Raw genomic sequence first — 22,593 nt, forward strand, 5'->3', positions numbered from 1 at the left:
CTGCCTCAACCCGTGCTACTAGCTCCTTCAGCCCAACTAACAGTTCCCGCAATCCATCGTTCCCAGGCCCGGGTCCCCCCACTGTCTGCGTGGCTATGGTAGGCCCAGACCCCCCAGACCCTGTTAACCCCCCGTACCTGTCAGTCCCCCCTGTTTATGCAATAAAGATGTGATAGAATTCGAAGAATCGCACTCACCGGGCTGCCCTGGACTGGGCCCAACAGCCGCCACTCCTGGAACCACCGCCGCTGGATGTCGTTGGTCTTCTCCTCCATCCGACCCGTACAATTCTCCCTCCGATCGATCATCACTGGGTTCATTCCTGACGACCGCCTGCTGCACCCCAGACGCGGCTGCTCTGGGTGCCGAGGGTCTGCGATGCTCTGACCAGCCTCTCTCAGAATTACCGCCAGACCCGTTGCCCCCCTCGATGAACTCCTGCATCTGCTACTTTGTGGGGTACATACAACCTGGCTGCTTCCTGCACTCATGCCCGACCCAGCATCCCTCCCTGACCCTCTCATGTGCTGCCGTGTGTTGCTGGCCGACCCTGCCGCTTGTGCTGTCTCCTGGCATGCTGATCCCTTCTCCCTGGTGTCATGCCTCCTCTCCGTCCCTGCTGTTCCATCCCTCAGTGCCATGCACCTGCGACGCGCTGGGGGGGGAAGAGCCGCGTGGTCTGCTTGGCATTCTTCCACTTGTCCCTCTGCCTCTGCGACTGGCCCCCATCGCCGCCATCCTGACTAATAAGGCAAATAAAGTGTATTATATGGCAGGATTGAAGAGCGATGAGGTGCTGTGATCAATCTTCTCCTCCACCGCTCTTCGAATGACGTCACTTCCCCCCTGCCTGTTCACTTCCCTTCACTGAACTCTCTCTGCCCCTCCCCTTCTCTAAAAGGGGAAACCTCTCTTAAGACGGCAACTGTGCCATCCATCATTGTCATGCCGTCCCTGCGCCCATCGTTGCACTTAGCTCCGGGACTCTCTTAGTATGGGTCACTCACTGATCCGGTGGTTCTCAAGATTAGATTGGAATCAATCTGTCAGTGTATGGCCAATCGTCTCCAATCGCCAGCCAAAATGATAGTAATCCTTGGTATTTTAATATACATCTGTATATGTAATATTGGCTCCTTCATTGTCAGTGGGATAGACAGTGGAGCTTCGGTTAGAACTAAAAACTACACAGGGTTTTTTTACATCCCCATGTTTTCTAAAACTAGAAAAAAAAGTTTGTGGGTTAACATTCATGTAGTGCTACCCCTGTATGGGCAACAGATATTATCTGGATCTTTTCAAATAGTACAGAAGCTGCCCATCCTCACAAGCACCAGTCCATACACAGGGACTCCAATAACTCAGTCTGGGGGATGTCTTTTTGATAGCTATTGCTTGAAGAATTTTAAACAGGAGAAGGGTCAGGGCATGGGATATTTCAAAATTCTTGCACAGTAACCAGAGGACATTTTCTCTAGACTCCCAGTCCAAGATTCTGCTAATGACAGGAAAATATCCAGTACTCTGAGACCCTATGAGAGCTGTCTTAGTCCAAGCTACCTCTGGCATTCATATCAAATGCACAATGTCACCAGGTATCCAATCAGGCTCACTACTCACAACACTGCAGGACAGCTGAACATCTTCCAGTGTGCTCTGGACACAGCCCAGTGAGGGAGACAATTCTTCTCCATACCAGATCCCTTATGGTGAAGTTCTATAGCCAGCTCTGCCACAGCTGAGACCTCAAATAGCACCAACTCAATCCACAGGCTTTGGTACCATCCCTGCCAAGGAAAGAACAGGGCTCCAAACTATTTCTTACCTCACCAGCCATCTTCTGAACAATCCTCTCCAGGGATTGGCTAGAGCATGATAAATATTCAGGTTTATATAATATTCATGGCCATTTGAATCTCCCTTCCTATGTTCTGGAAGCTTCTTCCAGAGGCAGTGGGAAGCAATGAAACCCAAAACAGACACATACATACCTTTTAAAATAAACTTCCCAAATAGGTTCAAGCTTGGGGTGATATAAGATTCAACCTGAACTCTAGCTGTTCATGCTTTGGTGAATTAAATGTCCTATTCGCCCACCCACTGCGGACTCTGGTGGCCACCAGAGTCCGAGCAACTAAAGACACATCCCAGTCAGCATGGCCATATTGTACCAATTACATCATCCAGCATCCCCAGCCCCTTTGTTTCACATCGCCTTGCCTAAAGTCATAGGGGCTAGGGCGTTGGGGATGAAGTCCCTGTTCTCATCAACATGGTAACTAGGTGCTTTGCCAGGGGGCCCCACTTGGTATGTTTTGGAGGGGGCCCACACATGCTGTCCCTCCTCCCCTTTTACTGGCCAGCCAGGCTACATGCTCAGATAATGGTTTGGCATGGATTTTGAAGTTTTTATTTATTTGCATGTGTTATTATAATGTATACAAGACCTGAAGTATTTCTCCTACATCCTTTTTTTTTCTTTGTAAATGTCACTTTTGCTTTAGTGTATCGTACAGGTGCACTATTTCACAAACAAGGCATTGCCCTAGCATGATATTTAAAGCAACTGTACATTTTTAATGTTACCTTTTAAGCCTATTCAAAAGTGCTGCTCCCCATTAAATGATTTTTTTTCTTTTTTGTGCATTGATAAAAGTTCCCCCTGGCAATGCCTCATGTCCTTTGTTTGATAATCCCTTCCCTATTAGCCTTGAAAATGGGCAAAATTATTTTGCAGGGTTTATTTCACCTTCCCCTTAGACTTCAATAATGCTTAGGGAAAGTTCCCAACTTATTTAAATCCCTTTGACATTGAAAGGGATTGCAATAGATACCAACTGCTTAAAAGTATATCCTCCCCTGTGAAGTGACAGGAAGGCTCACAGCTTTGACCAATAGCTCTATCCTTCTGGTTCATGCAGGAGCATGAAGGTTGTAGCTGGGCCCCTGCCTAAATTGCTTTGTGGAAGATCTGGCTCTGCCTATACCACTGGTCGTCATATCTTCCTAGTCTAGTAATATTTGTTTATGTTATTTTTTTAATTATTTTTCAGAATGATTTTGCAGGACCTTTAATATGCAATAAAATGTTTCAAGGAATTGTTTCTTTTGGTCCAAAACAATGTGAGAGCCCTGAATGTCCAAGTGTCTACACATTCTTCACCAAAGACTGTCAGGTGGATTAAAAAAAAAAAAAATCAAGTCCTGTTTACTAGCCCTTTGGTGCTTTGTAGCTAAAGTTACTGCTAGTAATATTAGATGTATCCAGGTATTAAATAAAACCGTGGAGAAACATGTTTTTTTTTTTTTTTTTACATTTTAGTCACAGCAACCAATCGGATTCCAGCTAAAATTATCATGCTGGTTGGAAGGCAGACTGAATGGTTGCTGTGTTTTTGATAAATTTTCAATTTGTGTTTAATTTCATCCATTTTGTTAGGCAATAAAGTTTTACCTACCTTATTGTCATTTTTTTTTTTTAATTAAAAAAAGCGCATTCACTAAACCAAAAAAGTAACACTCAGAGCTCAACAATACGTGGCATGCTTTTAGGATTAACCTCACACCTTTCTTATATATCTGGTTAGAATAAATTGAAATTAGATGTGTTGCTATGCAGAGGTATAGTTAAGGATTAATGATTTTAAAAAGACTGTAATGGCAGTGATCCATCACAGTCTCATATAACATGTCACCATTCTCTGTCTTCTACAACATGCCCTAATCATACCAGAAGCATGATCACAGTCTATTACAATCTCTTATATTCAGTCTGTGCTTTCTGAAAGTTTTCTGTAGTATTACAAATGCTAAATATTATGTGCATCACTTTTGTGATGTCAGGGATGACAGTTGAGACCACCTATACCTCCTAAGTTGACAACCAATAGCTTACAGTGACCAATTCCATTGCGTATGCTGGCAATAGAAACAGGGTCACTTAATTCCCCAGCAGCACTCACTCCCCTTTCCTTGCTGCTTCTCCATTTTTATTGGCCAATAGGATTGGAAAAGAAATCCCTATGTAACCTCCAAACCATCCTTAGCAAAAGCAGGACAAGTACAGGACTGTGTTATTTGACAATAGATTGCAAGTGTGCAAGGTCAGGCATTTGACAAGGCAATACATTTTCCACTTCAGATGGCATCTGATTCTTGGCTCTCAAGCTAGAGGCTCAGAGAAAAGTAAGTAAAACAAGGGTGTTGGGCCCAGTAGCAGATGCTATCGTTTTTGCTGTACCACTGTTTCTATGGGATGCTGCAATTTGCATGTCACCTCTGTGCTGCCTTAATGTTTTGTAGCAAACCTGAATATACCTTTAAAATGAAACACCTCTTTGTAAGTGAGAAAATGAAACATATAAGAAGGCTGTGAAAGTAGTTTGTGAATGGATTCCGCTGAACATAAACCACATAAAAGAGCAATCTCAAACACCTGCAAAATACATACATAGGCCAGCAGATCATCACAAGCTGCAAAGAAGACTGAGCAGACATGAATGCTGTTTGGCTTCTACTGATTGCTGCAGTTATTCTGCAAACTGGAAACTGTAAGTATTTTTATAATATCTATCTTAGGGCCACATTCATAGGAATGTAATATTTTATTAAACATGGTTGCCTAAATTGTGACCTGAACTCCTGTTGTTTTGAATAGCTGGAGACGACTTCAGTCTGTGTAGGCTCACCTTTGACTCAGAACGAAAACCCTCAATTAATTATTATCCTCCTAACATTAATGAGAGTGGGGTATGGGTTCTGAAAAAAAGATTTATGGCTAAGATAGGAATCTTGCTTGAGGTGCCAGCTCTAATGCCCCGTACACACGGTCGGATTTTCCAATGGAAAATGTCCGATCGGAGCGTGTTGTCGGAAATTCCGACCATGTGTGGGCTCCATCGGACATTTTCCATCGGATTTTCCGACACACAAAGTTGGAGAGCAGGAGATAAAATTTTCCGACAACAAAATCCGTTGTCGGAAATTCCGATCGTGTGTACACAAATCCGACGGACAAAGTGCCACGCATGCTCAGAATAAATAAAGAGATGAAAGCTATTGGCCACTGCCCCGTTTATAGTCCCGACGTACGTGTTTTACGTCACCGCGTTCAGAACGATTGGATTTTCCGACAACTTTGTGTGACCGTGTGTATGCAAGAAAAGTTTGAGCCAACATCCGATGGAAAAAATCCTAGGATTTTGTTGTCGGAATGTCCGAACAAAGTCCGACCGTGTGTACGCCCTATTAGGATATATTTACTCAACACGCACGGCTAACATTAAAAGAACCCTGTTACCTGTATGAAGGTTTTGAGTTTCCCCATCCTACTTTTTCCTGCACAACACACTGGATATAGAACACACAGGTATGTATGAAGGTTCATTTTCATGTCAGTCTTCCTTTACTACTCCAGTACAAGGTGTTACCCAACTCAGCACATTTCAAATGTCACAAAACAGTTATCAAGACTGACTTTCACTACTTTCTGTTTACTCTTTCTATTGTAATATCACAGCTGAGGCAATATTTGAGGCATTACAAAATACATAATTGGTACATGTAATAAATAATTGGTAACTAAAATAATTTCCTAATTCCCATGGTCCTATAGTCCTTTGGGGTCTTTTGGTGGAATTAGGCTGCAATACTCACCCAAAATGAATAATGCAATCTATCTATGCATACTGACTATAGCATTTGCTAGCATTATTCCTATAGCAAGAGTGTATCAATCAATTGCTCCATAACCCCACACAATAAGTTTGGAAACTACTGGAGTTTTCCAAGCTAAAAATTATTACAATGTTGAGACAACTGTTCAGTCAGATAACTTGGCTCCTAAATGCAGCACTGCAAAACTCAGATTTCTTGCCATGTACAAGTATGTATTGCATATGCACATTTAGCACAATCAGCTTTACTGCTCACAACAATATAAAAAAATACCAAGTGCACATATCATAATTTGCATTTATTATCAAAATGTATTTAAACTGTCAAAGTTGTTATAACAACAGAATTATCTCTTTACTAGCAACCATTAAAGCTAAACTCTAGCATGGCAGCTATATACTCCGTGAAAATGCATATGTGGGAACTGTTTTACTTGCTAAAGGAATTATAATTTTTTTCATTTTGAGCTATTTTTGAGGCATGCCTAGATGCTTAGGTAATAACCATGCCGGGTAAGTACATCAAGCTTTTCGACCTCTACTTCAACAATAATGCAACTTCTTAATGAAATACCCTCAGCCACTTGATTGGAAACTGAATGGACAGCAGCAGTCTGAATAGATCACGACTCATGTTCACTCTAATCTCTCCCCCTTGTCAACATGTTCAGTGACAGCACATTTGTACTGCATCTGAGCCTAACTGACTTCTACTGCTGGCCTTCCCTCTCTTCTACTGTGTAGGAGATTACGGAAGACTGATATCAAGACAGATTTATGTACATATACTAGGTGCATTGACCACATTTCATTATAAACATAAATGCATTAAGTCGTATTTTCTGTATGGGGTTCAGCCTAAAACTGACAACATTTAGGATTCAAGTTCAGTCCCATGCCTCTCACTTTAAGAAAATATTTTGTTTGAAAGTGGGTAAAGGTTTAGAAGCCCAATTATGCCAGGAAATGCAATCAGCTACTGTATATCAGTTGTCACGGTCAATGTGTTTGTACATTTGACAAAGGCTGTAGCCATCAGATAGGCTGTTTCAATCACCAGGCTTGCCAGCTAGTGTAAGATGACCAAAAGATAAAAAAAACAGTGCAAGACGTGTGACCTTTTTTGCCAACATTTTGCAAAAGACATATGAGATTGTGCCTGATAATATTGGAGTGATGCTTCTAGGGACAAAAAAGCCTTTATGTCTAAAAATAATATATTTGCCAGCACACCTCGGATCTTCAGTCCAAATGGTTTTTATCTCAGCATGATCACATCATAAGCAAAATAGTGCAATGTTTCAGAGTCACGCAGGACCCCTTCATCAGACATGCGATTACATGCCTGATGAAGGGGTCCTGCATGACTCTGAAACATTGCACTTTCTTGCTTGTGATGTTATCATGCTGAATTAAAAACTGTTTGGACTGAAGATCCGAGGTGTGCTGGAAAATATATTCTTTGTGACAATTATGATCCAGTCTCCAGCTGGTGGTTGCTACAGTACCCAGTATCCTAGAGCTTTCCCCGTGAACGTGTGCAATGGGAATATGGACTATAGCCTTTATGTCTAAGACTGTTCAGGTTATTATTTTTAATTTCATTATTATTACTGCAAATAATTTTGTTGTATAAAGCAACCCTGATTATCATACATGCTAGCTATACAACATTCCCTATTTTATCTTATTTTTCCCTTTAACTTTATTTTTTTCTTAATCTCAAATTACTGCTCATGCTTCTTAATAGTAAAAAAGTTGAAAAAGACTTTTCTATTTTGTGTTACCTGCAGGAAATAATGAGAATTTGGCTCCTTACTGTAACGAAAAATGAGTGGAAAGATTTTGCAAATGCTTTGAAATTTTAGATTCCATGTACACTACATGGCCAACGTATGTGGGCATCCATCCATGTCATTAAGTTCTTATCTAATTCTAGATCAAACAGTTTAGGGAAGGTAATTTTCTGTTTCAGCATGACGGTGTCCCTAGGCAAGACATGGTTTGATGAGGTTAGTAAGAAGGAACTCCAGTGGGCTGCCCAGAACCCTGAACTCACCTCTACTGAACACCTTTGGGATGAAATGGAATGTTGATTATGAGCCAGATTTAATTGTCAAACATCAGTGGCTGACCTTGCAAATGCTCTTTTGGCTGAATGGGCCCAAATTCCCACAGACATAGTTTAAGAACTAGTGGGATGTTTTCCCAGAAGTTTGAGGGCTGTTATAGCCACAAAGGTGGGAGGAAAGGGCAACTCTGTACTAATGCTGTGGTTTTGGAATGGGATGTCCAAAAACCTCATATAGGTTTGATAGCCAGATGTCCCCAAATTTTGACCATATAGTCTAAAAAAAATTGATTTGCATTGCAGAAATAAATGTAGTAATTTATTCTTTTGAATTATAGGTGTGTCTTTGGAAATTGTAGGAGGAAAGGAAGCTGGACTAAGGCCATACATGGCCCTGGTGAGAACCCCTGGAAAGACGTTCTGTGGTGGAACTTTAATGAAACCTAACTGGGTTTTGACAGCAGCTGAATGCACAGTGTAAGTAGTAATTAATACCTATATTTTTTTTGGATGGATTTAAATTTACACCACTCAAGAGCCAGCTCTCTCTACAATTATTTGTGGTGTCTAAAGGATAGCTTGGCAAAAAATACAAAGAGGCTCATTATCCTGAGCCACCCTTTTTGTACTAAGTATTTGGAGTCTGAGAAAGTCTCCTTCAGAGCTAAAGCAAAGACAATGATTTGTTTTAGGTGTGCTCCTTCAGAAACTGTAAAATATTTGGATGTGATCTTTATAAATACTCTCAACCAACAAAAGTTAAGTAATTCCTCAGCAGTTACATCAATTTCAGCAGGCAGTATCCTAAATAGTATGCAAGTTAAAGTGGCATTTTTTAGGCTATATTAAATAAGTCTTACAGACCTTTCATATGATCATCTCTTGGCGGTATGACAATGACATGCATATGTAACTGGAAGCCCAATGCTTCACGGCAGAACCATTCTACATCTGCAGCCTTTACAATAAAATTTATTTCAGTATTTGTGATTGCTATATCTCTATATTACGTCAGATTTCTGTGACAAATCTTATGTGGGAAAGTGAAATTGCATACTCAAACCCAAAATATGTAAACTTTCAGGAAAATTATATATCTGTCAAATTTCTAGGATGGCAAAGATGGACACCTTTTACTACAAATATTTTCAGACATAAAATACACTCTTATGCCCCGTACCCACGATAGGATTTTCCGACGGAAAATGTTTGATAGGAGCTTGTTGTCGGAAATTCTGACCGTGTGTATGCTCCATCGGGCATTTTCCATCGGAATTTCTCTCACACAAAATTTGAGAGCTGGTTCTCAAATTTTCCGACAACAAAATCCTTTGTCGGAAATTCCGATCGTGTGTACACAATTCCAACGCATGAAGTTTCACGCATGCTCGGAATCAAGCAGAAGAGCCGCACTGGCTTTTGCACTTCATTTTTCTCGGCTCGTTGTACGTCAATGCATTATTGACGTTCGGAATTTCCGACCAACTTTGTGTGACCGTGTGTATGCAAGACAAGTTTGAGCCAACATCCGTCGGAAAAAAAACATGGATTTTGTTGTCGGAATGTGCAATCGTATGTACGCGGCATCAGTCCACCTCTGGTCCTGCAGTTCATAAGGACCATCAGTTATCAGCTATCATTCACATTAACTCCAAATAAAGTGCAATGCCAAAAAAGATGCAGCTCTAATTACAAACTCATGAATATATAAATGTGAATATACATATCAGATTGAAAAGAGGTACTAAAATAAAAAGAAAAAAGTGACAAAAAGAAACACTAAGGCAAAAAAAACTAAGGCAAAGTCCCAAGAAAAAAGTCCTATCAAATAAAAAAGTCCAAGTTTTTTTCTTTGATGGGACTTTGCCTTAGTTTTTCTTTTTGTCACTGTTTTTTTTTTTTTTAAATTTTAGTACCTCTTTTAAATCTTTTATGTATATTCACATTTGTATATTGTTTGTAATTAGCGCTGCATCTTTTTTGACATTGCACTTTATTTAGAATTTTTGTACTGGGCTTTTTGATGTTAGCAGCTTATTCATTTATTATTTTTACAAGTTATTATTTTCACAAGTTACGTCTTTTCTGTTATAGCGCAGCGTCAGCCTTTGGGCTTTACACTTTTTACTATCATTCACATTAAGCTGGACTTGTTTGGATGATTATTTCCAGCTACTGCTAGCTAAACCATGATCTAAATAAATGAGAATCTTAATATACATAAACAATGAAAGACAAAAATTGTATGCATTAAATGATGCCTACAATGGTCAACATGAGAATCAAGGATGCTCCAAAAATACAATCAGTATCATAATCATTATCAAAACTGCTTTCCTTTATACTAACATTTGAAATTTTGCAGAGATTTAGATGTAAGACAAAATATAGAAAATTCTAAATATTTTTACAGTTAAATAAAACAGTCCATCCAAAAGTGATGCTTTCGGTATAGGAGGAACCTGACAGGCTGAGTCAGCCCCTGGCTTCTTATACTGTATTCCTTATACACTCCTACAAGGTTAATGGGTAAAGTGGGACACTCTCATAATGGCCGCAGCAGGTTTGAAGATCCAGGTACAGAAAACACATTGCTGGGTGGTGTAACTCCTTGGTATTTATTTTTAAACAAGTGTATGCATTACACGTACAATATAGACAAAGTGCTGAAAAGAAGGGCACAGGGATTTGGTTCTAAAAGAGGAACAGTTGGGAGATGTGCCATTTAGCATAGTAAATGCATAGAAAAAACACAACTGAATGCTTTAACATGATATTCAAAAAATATTGTACATTATTGCAACTATATACCTGTTTTGTTTTTTTGTATTGAACTTCCACACAAGTTTGTGCCAGTACCGGACACAGAAACCTATTTCTGTCCCAGGGCATCTCACAGGAGGCTCTGAAGTGAGACTAAACATCATCTTTATTCTCCAAAAGTAATCCACACACACATCCACTATTTAAAGTGCTATTAAACTCAAATTTTTAAAACAAATTCTGGCAGGTAGGGTTTTTATGACAGAAGAGACCCTATCGGTCTCTTCTGTCATAAATGCTTCCCCCTACCTAGCTCATTTAAGACACCGCTCTGTGCTGTGATGATGTGACTTCTGTGTGCATGTGTGGAAGTGACATTATCACAGCCCGGCCATTGAAGTGGCCCAGAAGGAAGACCCAAAGAAGTTAATCTGATGTTAAAGGCAATGTTTTTTTTTTTAATAACAAACATGTCATAATTACCTGCTCTTCGCTGTCCCACCAGGCTGCACAGGGTGGAAAAGATAACATGCAGGATACAAGACCTTTCTTGCAAGCAAACCCTTCCACTCTGAAAGGCTAAGTAGGAGGCTACTACCTCTACTAGTAATCTCTACCATATAAAAAACCCCTGTGCAGCACGCTGCAGACATTGATATGTCGGGTGGTCTCGGTGTCTGCCTAATGAGACCCGCCTGGGTTACCACCTGTTCCATCCAGCCTGCACGGCTTTGTGGTCATTTTATATTTGATTTTTATCCATATGGTGTGGCGGATCGCATCGGTTCATGTGGGGGTACCCCACTATACCAACATCACATACACTGATTTCCCTGTAGAAGGAGTCTTAGAACTCTGAAACGCATTGGAATTTGCCTCTGTAGCCCCTGCATGTGTATTGTACCATTACTGGGCGCCTTCCCCACTAGTAACCCTGTATCCCATTTCACTATGTTGACTTTTTATACTGTACCAAATTACTGTTTTGTGTTCTATAAATAAAATCATTATCTTTTAACACAAATATATGTGTACTCTCTGAGCCTTTAAAGTTCCATATTCAGTGAGGGGTAAATCCCTATTTTCTACTTACTTGCTCTGTGTAATGGTTTTACACAGAGCAGCCCCAATCCTCCTCTTCTGGGGTCCCCCGCCAATGCTCCTGGCCCCTGCCTCCTGCCAAGTGCTTCCAGAGTAAACATTTTGCTGTGGGGGCACCCGAGCAGGCTTGCTCTCAAGCTGCTGCTCCCCTGCATGTACATTCAGACACAGAGGAGTGGCTCAGCCCTGCTCCCTCTCTCTTCTCATTGGCTCACTGGCTGTGATTAACAGCAGCGTGAGCCAATGGCTCCCCCTGCTGTCTCTGCCAATGAGGAGGGAGAGTCCCCAGCTAGCCAAGGCTCTCATGCACATCCCTGGATTGAGAGGGGGTTCAGGTAAGTATTAGGGGGGCATATGATGCATGAAGGTAAAAAACCTTGAGCCTTTAGAACCACTTTAAGTCCGTCATAATGTGTTATTATGCGGTGCATACAGTGGGAACAAATGTAGCCACCCTCTAATAAGAAGTCGGATCGCAGCAACAGAAAAAAGGGATTTGGAGGAGACTGAGAACAATAGGATGTACTTTTTTGGGGTCAAGAATACATATTTGAACATATATTTTTTTTAGCCAGAGTTTAGTGTCACTTTCATAAACTGCTGGTTAGTTAATTACACATTTGTAAATTTCCAAATAATCCAGCATACAAACCTCTGAAGGTGGCTAAATATACTGCATACATAGTACATACCCAGTACCTATCATAGATATGTGACATATGGGAAAGTCAGTCTCATTGTAAAGAGAACTTTGAGTCAGGGTGAAACATCCTGTTAGCAAACATCACCTCTAAGTGAGAAGTTTCCAATGATAAGTGTTAAAATAACAAGTTAAAAATGAATGTATATGTTGCTTTCATTTAGGCTTCCTCTGACCTGTAATACTGTCACATAAACCTCTTGGAGGAATCCAACTACAACAACACTGTGTTGTAGAGTATACAGAGATATGAGGGCTGATCTAGAACATGCAGATTCGGAGATCTGACTTAACGAGTTAGATAAGATATACCTGATCCAGGTTAATCAGCCAATGGTGCTGATTTATTGAAGCTTATAAACAATGTACATCTGCATCTATCATGCTTGAACAACCAGACCTTATCCTCCTGGTATTGATTATGTGTTTGCAATGCACACAGATATGAATTAATTTAGCTAGAAAGTGTTGTTTGCTATGGAGCTCAGTGGCGTCACTAGGGTTGGTGTCACCCAGTGCGGTAAAACATGGTGTCACCCCCTCCACCAACTATAGTCGCCCCTCAGTACAGACCCCCCCTCCACTAAGTGCAGACCCCCCACTAAGTATAAACCCCTCTCTCAGTACAGACCTCCCATCAGTATAGACCCCCTCAGGACAAACCACCCCCCTCTATTAGTACAGACCCCCCAGAACAAACCACCCCCCCCTCCATTAGTACAGACCCCCATAACAAATCACCCCCCCTCTATTAGTACAGACCCCCCCAAACAAACCACCCCCCTCTATTAGTACAGACCCCCCCAGAACAAACCACCCCCCTCTATTAGTACAGATCCCCCGACAAACCACCCCCCTGCATTAGTACAGACCCCCCCAGAACAAACCACCCCGCCCTATTAGTACAGATCCCCCGACAAACCACCCCCCTGCATTAGTACAGACCCCCCCAGCCAAACTACCTCCCCTACATTAGTACAGACCCCCCCAGGACAAACCACCCCCCTACATTAGTATAGACCACCCCCAGAACAAACCACCCCTCCTTACATTAGTATAGACCCCCCAGGACGAAACCACCCCCCTACATTAGTATAGACCACCCCCAGAACAAACCACCCCTCCTTACATTAGTATAGACCACCCCCAGAACAAACCACCCCTCCTTACATTAGTATAGACCCCCCAGGACGAAACCACCCCCCTACATTAGTATAGACCCCAGGACAAACCACCCCCCTACATTAGTATAGACCCCAGGACACACCACCCCCCTACATTAGTATAGACCCCCCCAGGACACACCACCCCCCCTACATTAGTATAGACCCCCAGGACAAACCACCCCCACCTACATTACTATAGACCCCCCAGGACAAACCACCCCCCTACATTACTATAGACCCCCCAGGACAAACCCCTCCCCCTACATTAGTATAGACCCCCCCAGGACAAACCACCCCCCCTACATTACTATAGACCCCCCCAGGACAAACCACCCCCCCTACATTACTATAGACCCCCCAGGACAAACCACCCCCCTACATTAGTATAGACCACCCCCAGAACAAACCACCCCTCCTTACATTAGTATAGACCCCCCAGGACGAAACCACCCCCCTACATTAGTATAGACCACCCCCAGAACAAACCACCCCTCCTTACATTAGTATAGACCACCCCCAGAACAAACCACCCCTCCTTACATTAGTATAGACCCCCCAGGACGAAACCACCCCCCTACATTAGTATAGACCCCAGGACAAACCACCCCCCTACATTAGTATAGACCCCAGGACACACCACCCCCCTACATTAGTATAGACCCCCCCAGGACACACCACCCCCCCTACATTAGTATAGACCCCCAGGACAAACCACCCCCACCTACATTACTATAGACCCCCCAGGACAAACCACCCCCCTACATTACTATAGACCCCCCAGGACAAACCCCTCCCCCTACATTAGTATAGACCCCCCCAGGACAAACCACCCCCCCTACATTACTATAGACCCCCCCAGGACAAACCACCCCCCCTACATTACTATAGACCCCCCAGGACAAACCCCTCCCCCTACATTAGTATAGACCCCCCAGGACAAACCACCCCCCCTACATTACTATAGACCCCCCAGGACAAACCACCCCCCCACATTAGTATAGACCCCCCCAGGACAAACCACCCCCCCTACATTACTATAGACCCCCCAGGACAAACCACCCCTCCTACATTACTATAGACCCCCAGGACAAACCACCCCCCCTACATTAGTATAGACCCCCCCAGGACAAACCACCCCCCCTACATTAGTATAGACCCCCCCAGGACAAACCACCCCCACTACATTAGTATAGACCCCCAGGACAAACCACCCCCCCTACATTACTATAGACCCCCCCAGGACAAACCACCCCCCCTACATTACTATAGACCCCCCAGGACAAACCACCCCCCTACATTACTATAGGCCCCCCCAGGACAAACCCCTCCCCCTACATTAGTATAGACCCCCCCAGGACAAACCACCCCCCCTACATTACTATAGACCCCCAGGACAAACCACCCCCCCTACATTAGGTTAATTTAAAACACCCGGGCGGCAGCTGGAGAGGAGAGGACAGTAGGCAGCCGCGCCGCCCGGGTGAAGTGTGTCAGGCATGGGAAGCATGCGTCAGGGAGGTTGGAGGAGGAGAACTGTCTGAAGTGGAACACGTTGGGCACGCCCCCCCCAGTGACGTCAGTCACGTCTTTGCGCGGCTGGTCTCTCACACAGAGACAGCCGCTCCGATCTAATTTCGCTCTCCTCCTCTGACAGGAGGAGGGAGGAGGGACGGGGGATGGGCTTTGACACTCGGCAGGTCGAGGTGGCGATCAGCAGAGAGCCGCCTACGGACAAGGAAGAGGAGAAGGGAGGGGAGCACTCTGGCGCTTCAGCGCCCCCACCTCTGTGGCGCCTGGGTGCACTGCACCCTGTCCAGGATCGTCCCTGCTCGGGATGGTGTCACCCCTCTAGTGGGTGGCTCCCGGTGCGGACCGCACCCCCCGCCCCCGTCTAGCAACGCCACTGATGGAGCTCGTGCAAGGCTGCAGTGTAAGATTACCATAGCCATTTTCCCTGCTCTTGTTCATTTCCTTCTATAATTTAGGCCCAAATTAGTGAATATAGAGGAAGCCAGGCAACCAATATTCTTAGTATGAGGTCAGCAATGACAGCTTCCATAGTTCTCTCATTCAACTTTTTTTAAATTTCTAGAGCTGGTATAGATTGCATTCAATCTGCTGCATGAAAACCCATATTGCTCTGTTCTTGTACACTGCAGCTAACTTCTGAACATTCCTGCACTATTATTACATTTGAAGGTGTGTAACGTAGTCTAATTAACAAATAGCTGCATGACTAAGCACTCTAAGGTCCATATACTAATTTACTCATAGCTAGCACAGCACTGCCCCTTCCCACCCGTGGCCCCCTGGCACATGGAGGCTGCAGTGTTACTGTACCATGCAACCTCACACATGCACAGTGGGGAGCCAGTTGTGATTCCTTAGGAAGTCACAGCCGCCTCCCAAATCCAAGATGGAGGTGGTAAGAATCGGCCATGGGAAAACAGCACTGGACTCCATGGACTAGTAAGTTCCTGGTTTTTACAAGTCAGCAGCTACAGTAATTGTAGCTGCTAACTTTTCAGGTTTTTAAAAAAAAAAAACAGCTGAAGCTCTTCTTTAAGCCTGCATGTGAATTTTCCAGCAGGAACTTTCTATAGTGCTGAAACTGTCTTTATACACAATTTTAGCACTAGGAGGACTAATTGTTGTTTTTTTTCCCCCAAATAAAAAAATATAGCCTTCCTCCTCCCAGAGCTATCCAGTCCAGCACACCAGAGGTGTGGGCTAGAATCACTGTAGCAAGTGGGCAGCAATCTTGCAGCCCCCCTGTCATGCTGATACCAGCCCACATGCCATTCAGTATTGGGGTGCTTTGAAAAGAAAGAGGGGTAACTCCCAAAGTGCTGGTTCTCATTGTTGATGGGTACTGCACTACCGCAAGAGGGCCCCTAAATAATTCACTGAACCCTGTGGGTTAGAAATTTAAAAAAATAAAAGCACCACACAACAATGGCTTAAAGTGGATATAAACCCGATTCATGAAATTTGAGCTGGGCACATATATATGTAGTGTTTACTTATCTCTCTCCAAAGCCCTTAGTCCCATGTCTTTCTGCTGTTTCGTTGCTCTGTTATCAGCATGATAATTTCTGGCAAGTTCTCCTTCAAACATTATAAAACCAGCCTGAAATTTGGGTCATAGATTAGTAGATTAGCAGAGAGCTGGTCTTGTCACAGCATAGCTCTGCAAGTATCTTCCTTCCTCTACCCATGATGGGGGGGGGTGCCTTTCCTCCAATCAGCTGTCTCACAGTGTATGCCAAGAATCCACTCCTACTGCTAAATGAGGAAGTAAAATTCTAACATGATGTTAGAATTCTAAAGAATATAGTAAGCTGAAGACAGCAGATATACTTGTGAAACTTATGTAGGGGGATTTGTTTCATCCCTGTGTGTCATCGGAGGCTATTCACTTCACTGGGTATATGTGAAGGTTTACATCCACTTAAAGGCCTACTTCACAGGGTCAGTTAGGTGCATTCTTCAGATTCCAATAGCAGATTCTTGTGGCTGGAATGACCCGGGCATGCAAATAGCAGCAGCCTAAATAAACTAATGATAGGCTGCCAGCAGACACCGCAGTTCGCATATATCTACACACCAAGCATTTATCTGTGGTTGTTCGAGACTGGATGCAGTCAGTCCAGTTGCAAGAATTTGCACCTAACCCACCATGTAAAAGGGACCGAAGAATTCTAATTTTAGTAATATTTCTTTTCGATGTATCATCAGTGTCCAAACGTGTTGTGCTCTTCCTCCAGCAGGAACCCAGAGGGGAAAGAATAGTCCCTTTGTGCTCACTGCTCAACCTTCGGGTTGCACAATGGTGGGGGATTCCAGAGGCAGCACAGATTTAAGCACACAGGAAAGGGGGAATTGTCTCTATGCTCCTTTGACATCACATGTATGTAGCCAAGTCTCCAGGCCTAATGGTGACCTCCAGAGTTAGGGACAACTGACATCCTTCTATGTAGAGTGGGTTACGAGGCATGGTGGGTGTAATGCAAGGTAGATTCATGGGCACCAGACACTTCTTGATTGCAAAGAGATTTATTTTCCCTTAAACAGAATTGGGGGAGAGAGGGTTAGGGCCAGGACACCCTTTAGTAGTTGCAATGGTAATTAGCAGACTCAGAGACTTCTATAGGTAGACAGCCCAGCCGGGCACCTCATTTGCATGTGTAGACACGCTGTATCCTATGGTAACAATCTTGAACAGTTTCTAACAAAGGTCGCAATGAACTCTCACTTTCTCCACAATTTCCTCTTTAGATCTTCACTCAATTGAGCTCCCAGTCTATCACTTAGGCCCGCTGATCCACTGCCACTGGATCTCCTGAGCTCTTCCAATCCTCTCACTGAGTGATTTCTTCAAGCGTCAACCCCGCATCCCTGCTGGGTCCCTAGCACTCACAGATACTCAAGTGTCACCCCACTGGCCTGCTCGGTCCCTGGCTTGACACACAATACTGCTCTGCAAGCGTCCCCTCCGCTGGCTGGGTCGCTGGCTTGACACCTGCTTAGGCATGTGCATTGCGTTTCGTTCCGAATCGAAATTCGGATGCATCCGAATTTCCGAATTACAAAAGTAATCCGAAAAAAACGAACGAATTCGAAAACATATTCGAATCGAATTCGAAAACATATTCAAATCGAATTTGAAGACAAATTCGAATCAAATTCGAAAAAAATAGAAAACGTTTTTCTAAAAAAAACAATAAGATAGAATATAAAATAATAAAGCAATAGAATATATATATATATATATATATATATATATATATATATATATATATTTTTTATTATTCTCTTCTATTTTTTTTATGCTTTTCTTTTCTATTATTTTATATTCTATAATAGTCTTTTCAATTCAAATTCAAATTAATTCTATACGAAATTCGAATTTCGGAACATGGCTTCTGAAGTTTGAATTTTCGTATAGAATGAATTCGAATTTGAATAGAAAAGATTAGAACAGAAAATAATAGAAAAGAATAGACTAGAAAAACAATAGAACAATATTATATTTTCTTCTATTCTGTCCTATTGTTTTTCTAGTCTATTCTTTTCTATTATTTTCAATTCTATTCTAATCTTTTATATTCAAATTTGATTTCGGTCTATATGAAATTCTTTGGAAGATGTTTTATATATATATATATATATATATATATATATATATATATATATATATATATATATATATATATATATATATATATATATATATATATATAATTTTTTTCTATTCTGTTTCATTGTTTTTCTATGCTATTCTTTTCTATTCTATTCTAAACTTTTCTATTCGAATTTGAATTCATTCTATACGAAATTCGAATTTCGGAAGATGGCTTCTGAAAGTGGAATTTCTTATAGAATGAATTCGAATTTGAATAGAAAAGATTAGAATAGAAAATAATAGACTAGACAAACAATAGAACAGAACAGAATAAAATATAATATATATATTTTATTCTATTCTGTTCTATTGTTTTTCTAGTCTTTTCTCTTCTACTCTATTCTAATCTTTTCTATTCAAATTCAAATTCATTTTATAAGAAATTCAAATTTCGGAAGATGGTTTTATATATATATATATATATATATATATATATATATATATATATATATATATATATATATATATAAAACTTTTTTTTTTTTTTTTTTTTTTTTATGCTGGTCTATTGTTTTTCTATTCTTTTCTATTATTTTCTATTTTATTCTAATCTTTTGTATTTGAATGCGAAATCATTCTATACGAAATTTGAATTTCTGAAAATGGTTACACAGAAACAGAATGAAATCGAATTAAATCGAATTCTAATAGAAAAGACTAGGACAGAAAAGCAATAGAACAGAATAGAAAAAAATTATATATATATATATAAAACCATCTTCTGAAATTGGAATTTGGTACAGAATGAATTCAAATAGAAAAGATTAGAATAGAACAGAAAATAATATAAAAAAATAGCATAGAAAAACAATAGAACAGAATAGAAAAAAATATAAAATATTCTATTCTAATCTTTTCTATTCAAATTCATTCTGTACCAAATTCCAGTTTCGGAAGATGGTATTATTTATATATATACATACATATATATACATACATATATATATATATATATATATATATATATATATATATATATATATATATACATATAAATATATATATATATATATACATACATACATATGTATATATACAAATATATATATATATATATATATATATATATATATATATATATATATATATATATATATATATTTCTTTCTATTCTGTTCTATTGTTTTTCTATTAGAATTTGATTTCATTCTATTTCTATATAACCATTTTCCGAAATTCAAATTTTGTATAGAATGAATTTGAATTCAAATAGAAAAGATCAGAATATAATAGAAAATAATAGAAAAACAATAGAACAGAATAGAAAAAATATAATATATATATATGAATACATATATATATATATATATATATATATATATATATATATATATATAAAACCATCCTCCAAAATTCGAATTTTGTATAAAATGAATTTGAATTTGAATAGAAAAGATTAAAATAGAGTAGAAAGAATAGACTAGAAAAAACAATAGAACAGAATAGAATAAGATATAATATATATATATTATATTTTATTCTGTTCTGTTCTATTGTTTTTCTAGTCTATTCTTTTCTATTATTTTCTATTCAAATTCGAATTCATTCTATACGAAATTCGAATTTCAGAAGCCATCTTCCGAAATTCGAATTTCGTATAGAATGAATTCAAATTCGAATAGAAAAGTTTAGAATAGAATAAAAAAGAATAGCATAGAAAAACAATGAAACAGAATAGAAAAAAATATAATGTATTATATTTTATTCTCTCCTGTTCTATTGTTTTTCTAGTCTATTCTATTTCTATTATTTTCTATTCTAATCTTTTCTATTCAAATTTGAATTCATTCTATACGAAATTCTAATTTTAGAAGCCATCTTCCGAAATTCGAATTTCGCATACAATTAATTCAAATTCGAATAGAAAAGTTTAGAATAGAATAGAAAAGAATAGCATAGAAAAACAATGGAAGAGAATAGAAAAAAAATATAATATATATATATATATATATATATATATATATATATATATATATATATATATATATATAAAACCATCTTCCAAAATTGGAATTTGGTACAGAATGAATTTGAATTCGAATAGAAAAGATTAGAATACAATATATTATATTTTTTTCTATTCTGTTCTATTGTTTTTCTATGCTATTCTTTTATACTTTCTATTCTATCCTAATCTTTTCTATTGGAATTCGATTTCATTCTATACGAATTTCAAATTTCGCAAAATGGTTATATATAGTTTACTTTTTCAAATTCAGTTAATGTTTTTTTCGAATGCGGTAGAATTTTTTCGAATTTTATAGTTTTTTTCGAATGTGGTAGAATTTTTTCGAATTTGATAGTTTTTTACGAATGTGGTAGAATTTTTACGAATTTGACAGTTTTTTACGAATGTGGTAGAATTTTTTCGAATTTGACAGTTTTTTCGAACGTGGTAGAATTTTTTCGAATTTAATAGTTTTTTTCAAATGTGGTACAATTTTTTCGAATTTGACAGTTTTTTTCGAATGTGGTAGAATTTTTTCGAATTTGATAGTTTTTTCGAATACGGTCGAATTTTTTCGAATTCGAATATGAAACAAAACGAATTCCGAAAACGAATGTAAGGGATGCAATGAATTTAACTTAACGAATTTAGTTAAATAACGAATCGAAATGAAACGAAACAAATTTTTTCATCCTGCACATGTCTACACCTGCTGAAGTTTCCCAATTCTTCACCGTCCCCGGTTGGTGAGAATACTGCTCTGGTACTTGCTCCAGCTACTCACGGTGGTCCCTGGTAACAAGGTGGATGGTCCCTTAGTGGCGACAGCTCCCCCTCTACCTTCGACCACGACAGGTTCCCCAGCCGGCAGAACCATCACTTTTGGTTGGACAGCAAGCCACAGTCCCAACCCTGCGCTGCTCTCTTGCTTCTGGATAGGCCCTCAGACAGCCTAGCAGCCAGATGTCCCAGGGATAGGCCTCGTGCTCTGGCCTACCAGCCCGGGGCAATACAACACACGTCCACCCAGACAGCCGTCCAGGTGGCACAGAACCCCGATCACCTGACCTCACCCAAACACATAGGCTCTCCCAGCAGGCCAAGGGACCCAATAAGATCCCTGCCCATTGGCTTAGACACACCATCTGTTTCTGTTACTAACCTATCCTTGCAATGCCCTTGTCTTATCTAATGCCACCAGATACCCGGCCATCTAGTGACAAAAGGGAGAAGTGCAGCAATTACAGAATTAAGGTGGAATCAATTGATCTCCTATCAATTGGCCAAGGCAACTATACCTGGCAGGTAAATTTACTAGAAACCCTGCCTAAACATCAGGGTGCTACATGTGTATTTGCACTAATATCAAATATGATATAACATATCAGGAATTGATCTGCTTTTTGTGTGTGGATAATATGTTTAAAAAAATCACCTCTGGGTGGTACATATCAAAAACACAAACTATCCTTGAGTGAACAAATTATTATATTCTAATTTGATGAGTTGAGTATAAAACAGAATTGATAATTTTCTATAAAGTAGAATTCCAGTGTATACTGATGTGTTGTGCGAATTTAGAACTACCACCTTGTAATGTATACAAACTAGAAAAAAATCCTGCGAGCCACAGTGAACTTATTGCCTAGAAATTATCACTAATCAGCTTCATGCGTAGAACATGTCTCATATAGCTTGCGAACAATAAGTGAAACAGAAAAATACGCTGCGCTATGTAATATAAGGTGTATGTGTCTACAAACTAAAACACATAAAAATATTTAAATGTGTGCCCTCCTAAATCAAGCACAGAATACTGGTGAATAAATGGTTAAAATAAATAAATTGTTAAAATAATCACTTCATCATCATGAAATATTGCAGAGTATAAATATACACAGCTATAAGTGTAAACAAAACAAACAAAGAAAATCACAGCGCTAGCATAAAAAAAAACCCAAATAAGCAGCAGCTCAACCGTGAA

At 40.0% G+C, this 22,593-nt stretch overlaps 1 protein-coding gene across 1 annotated transcript in view; it reads left to right on the forward strand.

Moving 5' to 3' along the window:
- Positions 1-4,366: 4,366 nt before the first annotated feature.
- LOC141133226 (granzyme A-like) overlaps positions 4,367-22,593 on the forward strand; it is a 61,341-nt gene continuing 43,114 nt past the window's right edge. The window contains exons 1-2 of the mRNA XM_073622479.1: positions 4,367-4,550; positions 8,085-8,223. Of these exons, the coding sequence (XP_073478580.1) occupies positions 4,496-4,550; positions 8,085-8,223 (194 nt within the window). The 5' untranslated portion in view covers positions 4,367-4,495. The remainder of the gene's footprint in view (positions 4,551-8,084; positions 8,224-22,593) is intronic.

The sequence above is a fragment of the Aquarana catesbeiana genome, linkage group LG01 (assembly GCF_042186555.1).
Source record: "Aquarana catesbeiana isolate 2022-GZ linkage group LG01, ASM4218655v1, whole genome shotgun sequence".
NCBI lineage: Eukaryota > Metazoa > Chordata > Amphibia > Anura > Ranidae > Aquarana > Aquarana catesbeiana.